Genomic DNA, 11,524 nt, shown 5'->3' with positions numbered 1-11,524 from the left:
AAGTCCTAGCTACTCACTAATTAATTTAGTGAGAGACTAGAGTCAATGGACACAAATTATCAATCACTTGGGCATTAGTAACTCAAGGTTACCCAAGTTATCAACCCAAGCCAAGAGTACACAAATATACTTTAAAATCCAACTAAGCATTTTATCAAACACTTAGAAGGCATAAAATGAAAGCATGATAAAAGTGCAAGAAATAATAAAATCTAAACTACCCAATGCAAGAAAATAACAATAACAATTCAATCAAACAATAAGAAACATAAAACATCTAATTGCATTAAATGAAAATCAAAATCAACAAAGGTTCATAAACATAAAAGTGACTAAAATAAGAAATTAACAAGAAGAATCAAAAGAGCAAAGATGTAGCAACAAGAAATTAAAAGGAAGACTAAATCAAGGCAAGAATTAAAGGCTAAACCTAAAAGAAATCTAACCTAATTCTACCCTAATTCTAGAGAGAAGAGAGAGCTTCTCTCTCTAAAATATAACCTAAAGCATGTTTCTATTCTACTCCTAATTGCTCTCCCCTTGTCCCATCTTGAATTCAGCCTCTAATAACTTCAGAAATGAGTTGGATTGGGCTTTGATAGCTGCAGAAATCGCCCCCAGTGTGTTTTATTAAGTTGGCCACGTGCTACTTGTCACGCGTATGCGTGGGTCACGCGTACGTGTCGCCATGACTTCACCAAATCCACATTTCTTCATGAATTCTCCACTTTGCATGCTTTTTCTTCACTTCTTTGATCCAATCCTTGCCTTTTAAACTTGAAATCACTAACAAACATATCAAGGTATCCAGTGGAATCAAAGTGGATTAAATTTAACTAATTAAAAGCTTAAAAATCATGTTTTCAACCATAAAGCACAATTAGGAGAAATTCATAAAACTATGCTATTTTATTGAATAAATGTGAAAAAAGTTCATAAAATCCACCAAATTCAATACAAAATAAACTATAAAATTATAATTTATCAATACACTACGTATTTTTTAAAAACTGTCAACTACGTATCTTATTAGTAAAATAGCACATTTATTAAATATTCTAACCAAATTACTTTACTTTATAATAAAAATTTACGCGGACATCATTTTACAAGAAAAAAATGGTCAAAAACTATTGACTAAAGAAAATAGTTAGAAAAAATTATTCCATGAAAAATTTGTTACAACATACAAGACTTGCTTTAGATTTTTTATATATAAATAAAAGAATTTATCTTGATAATTAATTTTTTTATTATACTAAAATTATTAAGTCAAAAAAATATTAAAACTATTAATTTTTAAATTTAATATTTTAAAAATCATCTAATTATACAAATCTAAATATATATTAAAATTAAATTTTATATAAAATTTAATTAATTTAATTTAATCTAATAATTAATTTATTAATCTATTTAAATAAATATTAAAAATTTTAATATCGATTTATACATGCAGCAATTCTTTAAAAAATCTTGTATAAAATCCAAAATCCGGTTCTTCAACAAAAAGAAACGAAAAATAAACTCTATAAACGACGCCGTTGTTTGCTCCCCCTTCGCAAGACCTTTGCATGCTTTATTCTTTACCTTTCTCTCTTGCTTGGAATTGTTTTCTTGCTCACTACGATGGCCTCTAACTCGGACTCAGTCTCTGATACACAGCGAACTCTGTAAGTTCTCTCTACTCCATCAATCTTCATTCCTTTTTCTTCAAATTTCAATGCACCAATTCGATTTTTCGATTCAATGTATCTGTCCCTGTTCGCTTTCGCGTACAAAATTGATGTATTATTGTGGACCCTGAAATTTTGATTGAACTTGTTAGGTATCCCTATGTAACTGGAACCTCTGTGGTTGCTCTCAAATACAAAAATGGGATTCTTATGGCTGCTGACATGGGAGGTAAGATTCTGTCAAATATTTAACTTGATTTTTTTGTGGTAGGGGGTTATTGTTAGAAATCGGGGTGAGTGCATTTGATTTTGTTTTCAGTTAACTATTATTTTTTTTTCAGCTGAAAAATTTTATGATAACATTATGGTCAAGTAAAAGTTTCTTCTTTTCGTTTCCCTTGAAAAAAAAAACAAAATAAATTAAAAAAAGGTGCTTGTTGAAATAAAGATGTGCATTTTGTTGTTGGCTATTGAACTTTTGTCTGGTAGTTAGTGACTTAGTGGTGATTATTTTGGTGCTACCTATTCTTAGATATTGTGGTTATATGTATGTTGTTTATCTTTATACTCAGCACCCAAAAAATGCTGTATCAGTGGCATCTGAATCTGATTTCCACGGGCATTCACAGTGCTTTTTGAAAAGGTTCTTTTGCTGGAACAATGATATGTGATGATTTTTTTACATGTTCTAGTTTGGTAGTTGTGATCTGTTCTATGTTGGGAATGTGTTGTTTTATGTTAGTATCGGCCTCAGTATGCATCTCATTTCAATTATCGGTACATTAATAGGTTCCTATGGCTCTACCTTACGGTACAAAAGTATTGATCGTTTGAAGCCTATTGGGAAACATTCTCTTCTTGGTGCTAGTGGGGAAATAAGTGACTTTCAGGAGATTCTACGCTACCTTGACGAGCTTATGTATGCACTTTGTATTTATGTATTTATATCGTTACTTAAATAAGCGCACATTTTGTTGCATAAATGAGCATTTGCTATTTGAAAATGAAGCAGAAAAGGATCTATTTAGGTAAAATAATCTTAGATGCTTTTCTTTGATGTTTATGGTGTTTATATTCTATATTGTGTTTCAAACATTGAGTTAAAGAGTATATCTGTATTTTCTCCTCCCAGTCTTTTCTATGTTACATGTTTTAATTTTCCCATGTAACAGTTGATTTTGACCTTTTACCACTGCAGCCTTTATGACAACATGTGGGATGACGGAAACTCCCTGGGACCTAAGGAAGTGCATAACTATTTAACTCGTGTGATGTATAATAGACGTAACAAGTTCAACCCATTGTGGAATGCACTTGTACTGGGTGGTGTGAAAAATGGGCAGAAGTACCTTGGCATGGTACGAAATGGTTTATCTTTATTTTTATCACTGTGAGTTACCCGCATGCTTATTCCTTTTTGTGAATCTTATCCAGGTCAATATGATTGGCATTAATTTTGAAGACAATCATGTAGCCACAGGACTTGGGAATCATCTTGCAAGGCCAATTCTTCGTGATGAATGGCATGAAAATTTAACCTTTGAAGAGGGAGTCAAGCTATTGGAGAAGTGTATGCGTGTGCTCTTATATCGTGATAGGTCTGCTGTCAACAAGATTCAGGTGTGTGCTTTTTCCTCTTGCCTCTGCTAAAAAATTATGAAAATATGCCATACATCTTCCCGACCAAGGACTAGGTGCTGCTGCACCCATTTCCTAGAATACGTTCCTATTGGTTTTTTGTCTTCTCTATTTCAAACTCATCATTTTAATACAGTGCCCAATTCTGTTTATTTTGGCTTATGAATGGATTCTTTCTGTGAATAGTAAAGCAGGAATCATAATATAGATAGGGAGTTATGTGTGGAATTTGAAAATAGGTGTTTGGAATGGAATGATCATTTTCTGCAGCTCACTATGCTTAGTATTAAATAATCCATATTCCCTTTTTCAGTTATGTTAGAGATATAACTATTAATGTGCCTCTTCCCATCACTTTGGTAGCGTTTGGTGGAGAGACAGAGACGGAAAGATTGAGACTGAGAGACAGAGACTAAGAGACAGAGATTAAAATAAATCTTAGTATTCTGTTTGGTGCAAAATGGGAGACAGAAATTGAAACAAAAATGAAACTCTAATTTAATTTGTTCAAAGGGTAAAATTGAAATTAATTAATTGAAATGGGGGTATTTTAGATATAAAATGTTATTAAAATTTCAGTCTCTATCTCTAAAAATTTTAGTCCTCTGTGTCCCCACTTTTTGGAGGTATTGAAATACTGAAATTTTGGAGACAGAGACAGAAATTTTAGTACCAGTCTCTAAACCAACAAACATGATACTGAATCTCAGTCTCTCAGTCTCTGTCTCAGTACCTCAAAACAAACGCTACCTTTAAGCTTTCACATGATAATTACTCCCTAAACATGGTATTAGAGCCTCCATGATCAAAAGGTCTCGAGTTTGATCCTTGTTATATCCAAAAGGAAGAAATTCAGCATAAAGACAAACTACAAAAAAGAAATAAAAAAGCCTATGCACAATCACATTTCAATCCCCAAAGAGGCTGTTGCGTAAGGGAGCATGTTTGAGATGTAACCATTTATATGGCTCTTATCACTTTAAGCTTTCACATGATAGTCGCTCTCTAAACAAGTTTGCACTGTAATCACATGGTTAATCTATTGACAAGTATAGGGTTCTGGTCTAGTGCTTGTTATGAAAGTTTGGTTAGTAGCTTTGAGCTGCTATCAATAACAGCCATGATCTCTAGGCCTCTTATCTCTACATGCACCTTGTCTTCCTAGGTTTGGATACTTGTAGTCTAATCTCCACTCATTCCAAAGAAGTTAGTAGGTTTCTAGATGTTAACGTAACAATATAAGTATGTGAACTTACTTGGAAATCAGGAGTAATGACCAAGGTTTCTTTCTTTGCATGCATAAAATAATTTATGTCCTCTCTGCTCAAATTAGCTTGGCATACAGAGATTCACAATATAAGAAATGAAAGTTTAACTTGGAACCCTATTGTGACAGGAAAAATGACTATCTGATATAAAATATTGGGTTGTGTTTGAGTTTCCTTCATCTTGAGCAACTAAATCAAGATTTAAATTAACTGGTCAGGAGTTATTATAGGTTTACTAGCTCATTAGTCATTACCCAATTAAGAAACCACGTAAGAGGATCAAAAGTTTTTTTTTTTTTTTTGGTAATTGCCTGATGTTCTGGAAGAGAACGACACCGAACATATTGTTGTTCATAAGTTATCATGGCATTGAGTCGTAATGTTTAAAAGTTGAATAAGTTGAATATAACAACTTGTTTGTGATCAAAATGTGAAAATTTCATTTCTTTTACATCAGAGTGCTTATTTTTATGTTTTCAAGTCTTTATTAGAGAAACTACTTATACAAATTTTTATTTACTCCAAGTTAGGAATGTTATATGATTTTCCATCAGGGTTGTGAACTGTGGTTCTTACAATGCCTAAATCTGAACTGAATAACTTCTTTTTTCATTGATTTTTGGATTTTATTTTGTATATAAATTCTTTTTTCAATTACAAAAGGTTTATTTATTGTGTGATGATACTTATCATATGTAATGTCAAATTTTCAGATATCCAAAATTACTGAAGAAGGTGCTACCCTCTTCCCACCATTCTCATTGAAGACTTATTGGGAATTCTCTGCCTTCAAGAATCCAACTGTCGGTGCTGAAGGTTCATGGTAGCTTGAAATGTGAAATGAACAAATTATATCAGTTGGACATGAAATGGTTTTCTGGGAGATCCCTTCATTATGTTAAAATGGATAAGAAACGGATCAGCCTTTGAAAATTGATATGCTCATAGATCGCTTTAGTTTCAAATGGTTGTTTGAGTTGACCTCAATTTCACAGTAGAATTTCTTTCAGTTATCAGAATTCTTTCGTTATAGTATCATCCCATTGCATGTCTTTGAAATGAATTAATATGGATTATCTTAAGATTTGGGGACCAATTTTCTTTCTACATATTTTCAGTTCCTACCGTTTTTGGTTCTTGCTAGTTCAATGGCAACAATATCTCCTTTCAATCTGGTTGGAATAATTAGAACAGAATTTGAAAACAAAAAAGAAAATGATTTGTGGATCAAAGTGTGTGCTTCTTGATTTTTGGTTGGACAACCAGATAAAATTGTGTTTGAATGTTTAAAAATGGGAAACTCTATGAATGTTAAAAAATGAGAAACTCTATGAAACACTTTGGAAACATACACTAACAGAAATCATCTTTTACGAAATGATCTTTATACACATACTTAATAGACAGTTAGCGTGTTATTGAACCACACTTTTTTTTGTTAATAGGTTCTTGAGCCACGCTCTGTCTGTTACTGAAAGTGCTATCTGTTTTAGATGTTACAAAATCCCCGATCTCTCATTTTCGGGGAAAAGAAACACTAAACAACTAAATAGGAAAAAAGAAATTTTTTTATTTTTTACACAAATACCTTTGTCTTTCTCCCACTATTTCTGGCATTTCCCTCTAGCATTTGGCGGTGACCACATCCATTTCCATGGCTAGTTAGTTTCGAGTTAGAAACAACCATGTTAGGCTAAAGTCTAGCTTTTCACTCTTCTATGATAGAATCTACACAAGACATTTCAAATTTTTGTCTTTTACTTGGAGTGATGAAATCACTAACGTTGTTGGTGACTGTTGACTAGCAACAATTTGTGCGTAACTAAGAACCTTGCTTGGGTTTGGCAATAATTAATAGTTACTATTCACACAAAGTGAAGAAAAACATTTTGAAACGAAACGATGATAGATACCATCGTGGAGTGAAGAGCTAGACTTCGGACTAATGGAGTTGTTTGTTTACGTAAAACCTAAGCTAGCATTACAAGAGGCAGAGGGAGAAAAGAGGTGGCCTACAATGGAGATTGTGCAAGAAGGAACCAACAACTGTCCTATCCATCCTTGCTGCAAGGAGGTCGACGGAAAATTTTCCAATGACTAAAGATGCATTTGACATTATGTTTTACAGCAGTTATCCATTAACATCGTTAACTTCGCAACTGGCAGAGAGGAGGAACTAGCTTAATTCACATTTTAAAATTGAATGACTAACTAACCATTTTAAAAACTGATAGATCAATTTAATTATTGAAATGAAAATTAAAAACCAATTTTATTGTTAACTCTCTCTTTTAATGAAACTAAGTATATAATGTTATATCTTATACAATGACATCAAACTCTATCAAATGTTATCATATCCTGTTGAATTTGATAAACAGTACTTCTATAACTTTTACTCAATATGTGATTTTGGATTTGTAAACAATTCAAGCATGCTGTCAACGATACAAAATATATTTAATCTTTGAGCAAAAACAACAAATATATTTGAACCAGCTAAACAAATATAACAACTAAATCAGAAAATAACAGTAAATAAATCACTTCGAATATACGCCTAAGTTACACTGTCTTCAAGTCAAGAAAGAGCTACAATTAATACATGCCATGCAACGGACAGCATATAGTAATAGATAATTGAACTACCAAGCACCAAAACTGGAGTAAATATTTAAGAATTTGTAGTTGTAGATAAGAAAGTTACAATGAGTTGATTGAGTTCAAGTAAAATAGAACTAGAGTAGATAAAGGTTTCAGGGGAACCACCACCATCGGCACATACCATAATATCCATCCCTCGAGAAACATATAAGAAATGGGTGTATTTTACATTATTTTTACCTCTTTCTCTTCTTATTTCCTTTGCCTTCGCCCTTGTTGAATCCCTTAACATCATAAGTCGTGTCAGCGGTGTTCTGCTTCTTCATTCCCTTCCTGCCTCCAAAACCGAATTTGGAATTCCTAAATTCTCTTTTCTTTTGTGTCTTTCCTTTTCCAAAGGCTTGCTTCCCCTTCCCTCCTGACCGATCACCCGGAGACACTCCCGGCCTTTTGCCCTTTGACCTCTCAAATGACTTCCCATCCTCAAAGTCAAAACCCAAATCCGCATCATTGCCATTGTCAGCAAACCCACTCTGTTGCCTTTGTTTCCTCCATTTCTTAACAGATTCAATGTCCTGCTTTTTCTGCTTGGCCCGTTCTTTCATCTTCTGGGCTTGAATCTCTTTCGCCAACCTCTTGGTCTCCCTAGCCTTTCTTCTCTCTTCAGCCTCTTCCATCTTCCGCTTCTCTGCCAGTACACGTCCTTTCACCTTTTGCATGTGGTTATCAGTCTTCACCATTTCGGCGTAATAATCTGGAGGCCTCAGAAAAGGGAGACCCATTGACTGGAGTTTCTGATATGCCTGCTTTGTTCCCTCAAATGCCTGGTTGTAAAATGCAAGCTCACGTGTTAAGTCATCATTGACATCTACTTCTTGCTCTTGATCAATATCAATGGAGAGTGTGTGAATCCATCCCACGTTCTCTGGCCAACTGATGTCTCCAAGTTTATCCAACACAGCATCTCTGTTATAAACTGCAGTTTTCAAGGGCTCAGTTAATTTCACATCTTCGTCAGATTCTGATTCTGATGCAAACATTTCCTCATTACGATCTTCAGCTTCACCACCAATGGTGGTTTCATCATTTACCAAATGCTCCTCCATTCAACCTATAGAAAAAATTGGGGGAAAACTTCATTTTAGAGCAAAATATTGCAGTCTAGCATTTATAACTATCAATTTGGTTCTTGTACTTTGGCTAAACAGAACTTCATTGAAAATAGGAGACTGTGCAAGGTATAAACACCCAGCACCCAGAAAGAGGGAAGCATGTATTGCATCAATAGCAGAACATAACTTGAGATACACATGCCACGCAAACCAGTTAAATGCTAACATACATAACTTAGTGGAAACCAAGGTTCTGAAAACCGGACCAGTCATCAAACCGTTCTAGTCACTGGTTCACTGGTTTATTGGTCCAACCGGTCTAACCATGGTTCAACCGAAAAAACCATTCCATAATAAAATAATAAATTATAAATAAACATCCTAAATATCTTTGAAATTTAAAACCCTAAATAAAATATCACCAACTAAATGTAATTAATCATCAAAATATGCAATAACTTGCTGCAAATTTGTTGACAATTAACATAATTATACTTCCATTAAAAATAGCTGGATTGAATTACAATGCACAAGTTAAAGATAGAGAATATTGTCTTAATGTAGCTAAGTCAAAAAGTAAAACAAAAAATGATAGTGTTGCACAATAAACACACAACAGAGCCTGAAACAAACACACAACAGAGGCTGAAACAAAAACACAACAAAGCCTGAAACAAAAAAAATCCAACACGGAGGAGGCGTAGCAAGTCGGCGGAGATCAAGAACAGGGACAGTGCAACCAAACAATGAAGAAAAGAATGAAAACAGAATTTTTTATATAACAGAACAATCAAAACATGAATCATACAATCACTAATTGCAAATTTTTTCTTCATAAGAACAGAACAATGAAAACATGAAGCATATAATAAATCAAAAGATATCCAATTGCAAATTTTTTAATAAGAACAGAAGTTAGAACAGTGAAAAATGAAGAAAGATTAACAGTTTTCAACCCAATTTTAACAAAGCTCATCACAATGATTAACAACAACAAAAAGCAATGAAGGAACAGTAAATCAGTAACATAGGCAGTGCAAATTCAAGAAACTTTAATAAAATTTAACTACAGAAACAGACAGTAAAGCAGTAATAGAGTTATAAATTTAAAATTTATCATCAAATACAATCAGTGAGCAAAACCAGTCAACCAAGTACTGACTGGGCATTCGAAAAAAAAAAAAAGAAACAAAAGAACATTTAAATCACAGCAAAAACACAACAATAATTGGAACATTTAAAACAAAGCAACCCAAAAAAAATCTAAAAATCACCATTGCTGAAAACAATGATTTGATACGTGTATGCTCAAAGAATTAAAAGCTAAGCTTACAGGAAAGTGAAGAATACCCAAACCAAAGAACCTTCAATCACAGCTTAAAACAAGAACAGAAAATCACAACAAAAACAAAAAAAATTAAAAGTAACAGAAGAACAAGAGAACAACAACACAAGAACAATTAGCAAATTAACAAGTTCACAATAACAGTTAAAATTTACCAGAAGAACACTAATGCAAGTGGGATCATCATGCTAATATGTTTTCGGCAAAGATGCTATTTGTGCAGCTAAAATTTCCTAATTACTAAGATCCAATTATTCTAATTTCACATGCAATCAACTTACTAAGTTTCTAAAAGCTAGAAATTATAAAACCTACCAAAAATATGGTTAAAGCATTTCATCAAACATGTTGAGTGCGTTAAAATTAAAACGAAAGAAGAGAATTCAAAGCCTAATATCAATGTGATAGAGAAGAGAACATAACTATTGTAACTTTAATTCAGTCTGTGAAAAAATCCAAACCACTACCAAATCAAATAGTTACTTATTGTAATGGAAATCAGAAGCTGCAGAGTTTGAAGCAGAGTATTGGTGTTGTGTGAGTGTATTGTCTGGTGGCGGATTTAGGGAACTCACGGCGGCGACAAAAGAGAGCAGCTCGACGGCTAGGTGGAGCGCGCGGGTTGGTCGCAGAGTTTGAAGCAGAGCAACGTGGCTTCCAGACGAACGCCAATGCGAACTCGAACGGTGAACGCGAACGGTGAACGCCGAGCGAATGTGAACGGCGAAGAACGCGAACGAAGATGACAGCTGAACGAAAACCCGAACGTGAACGGCACACAAACGGCGACGGAAGCGCGGCTGAGCAGACAAAGACGACGGACGCCGAGCTCGAGGAAGCAGCCGCGATCGGTGACAGCGAACAGGGGTTGAAGACTTGGAGCACGAGGGAAGCTAGATAGACGGACGGATGGCGAACTTTGAGTGCGACGGACGGCGGCAGTATGCCACTCCTGCGACGGTGGTGTAGGTTTACAGTGCTATGGTTTTTTGGCTGGGTTTGTGTGATTTCTTTCTGAATGAAGGAAAGGGAGAATGGGAGAAAGAAACGAAGGAGCTTCCGCTTTTGTGTAAACTGGGCAGGTTCTGGTTCGGTCCGACCGCCCGGTTCTTGGCAGATTTAACGGTTTTTTATCGGTTTTTTAAATAAAGGTTTTACATGTCTGATCGGACCGTTAATATTGCCAGTTCTTGGTTGAACCGATCCAATCGGTCAGTCAAGTCTGATTTTCAAAACATTGGTGAAAACACAGAGGACAAGAATCCTACATATTCTGCTTAACAAATTAATGATTTGGGACAACTATAACTATAATAACACATACAATATCAGAGCGGCATAGGATAATTCAAACTACTCTTCTTTTCATATCACCAAAACATAAAATAAGAAACAAAACAATATGATGCTTCAATAAAAAATAAACTAAAGTACTTGATATTTTCAAATTACCGGAACATAGAACCTAAAAATTATATACCCATTTGCCTTAAAACAACAATCACATTCAGGATGTGTGTGGTTCAAGTATTACTTTATTATTCAGATTCCATTCCTATAGGAATCAAACATACCCATGGAAAAGGTGAAAATTGAAATGATGGTATTTTGTATAGTTGTAAAAACCAAATCGGACCGACTAGTTCGACCGAAAAATTGGTGAACCGGACTACAAATCGATTCGGTTCGTCTTTCGGACCGTTTAAGGTTAAAAAATGACATGAACCGATGAGAACCGGTAAAAATCGGTTAAATCGGTAAGAATCGACAGAAATTGATCCTACCGGTTTGGTTTAGTTGTCACTCTATGGTGCTCCATAGCAGCGCATCTCCACATGTGGTCCACTACGACGTACAGTCCTTAGCGTGCCACTTGTCAAC

At 34.5% G+C, this 11,524-nt stretch overlaps 2 protein-coding genes across 4 annotated transcripts; one reads left to right on the top strand and one right to left on the bottom strand.

The window, feature by feature from the left end:
- Nucleotides 1-1,484: 1,484 nt before the first annotated feature.
- Nucleotides 1,485-5,678, top strand: LOC112750181 (proteasome subunit beta type-4). The gene is made up of 6 exons (XM_025798775.3): nucleotides 1,485-1,673; nucleotides 1,829-1,905; nucleotides 2,466-2,595; nucleotides 2,875-3,034; nucleotides 3,111-3,296; nucleotides 5,296-5,678. The coding sequence occupies exons 1-6, from the start codon at nucleotides 1,630-1,632 to the stop codon at nucleotides 5,407-5,409; spliced, it is 711 nt and encodes a 236-aa protein (XP_025654560.1). The 5' UTR covers nucleotides 1,485-1,629; the 3' UTR covers nucleotides 5,410-5,678.
- Nucleotides 5,679-7,111: 1,433 nt separating this feature from the next.
- Nucleotides 7,112-10,699, bottom strand: LOC112750180 (probable rRNA-processing protein EBP2 homolog). Of its 3 annotated transcripts, none has more exons than XM_025798773.3 (2): nucleotides 10,219-10,699; nucleotides 7,112-8,297 (listed from the first exon to the last, which is right to left on the bottom strand). In XM_025798773.3, exon 2 carries the CDS (start codon nucleotides 8,290-8,292, stop codon nucleotides 7,423-7,425), a length of 870 nt encoding a protein of 289 aa, XP_025654558.1. In that variant the 5' UTR covers nucleotides 8,293-8,297; nucleotides 10,219-10,699; the 3' UTR covers nucleotides 7,112-7,422. The 3 variants fall into 3 exon arrangements, with proteins under 3 accessions (XP_025654558.1, XP_025654557.1, XP_025654559.1); XM_025798772.3 differs by having other exon boundaries at nucleotides 10,127-10,690; XM_025798774.3 differs by having other exon boundaries at nucleotides 10,111-10,686.
- Nucleotides 10,700-11,524: the final 825 nt, after the last annotated feature.

Source organism: Arachis hypogaea, chromosome 15, assembly GCF_003086295.3.
Source record: "Arachis hypogaea cultivar Tifrunner chromosome 15, arahy.Tifrunner.gnm2.J5K5, whole genome shotgun sequence".
Taxonomy (NCBI): domain Eukaryota; kingdom Viridiplantae; phylum Streptophyta; class Magnoliopsida; order Fabales; family Fabaceae; genus Arachis; species Arachis hypogaea.
The sequence above is the reverse complement of the archived record's forward strand: the minus strand, read 5'-3'. Positions and strand labels throughout refer to the sequence as shown.

What these genes read in the sequence shown, in the direction of transcription:
- LOC112750181 (XM_025798775.3), top strand. Translation starts at nt 1,630, where the DNA reads ATGGCCTCTAACTCGGACTCAGTCTCTGATACACAGCGAACTCT. An exon ending in TCTGATACACAGCGAACTCT is followed by an intron (nt 1,674 to 1,828) that starts GTAAGTTCTCTC and finishes TGAACTTGTTAG; the next exon opens with GTATCCCTATGTAACTGGAA. An exon ending in CGCTACCTTGACGAGCTTAT is followed by an intron (nt 2,596 to 2,874) that starts GTATGCACTTTG and finishes TTACCACTGCAG; the next exon opens with CCTTTATGACAACATGTGGG.
- LOC112750180 (XM_025798773.3), bottom strand. Translation starts at nt 8,292, where the DNA reads ATGGAGGAGCATTTGGTAAATGATGAAACCACCATTGGTGGTGAAGCT.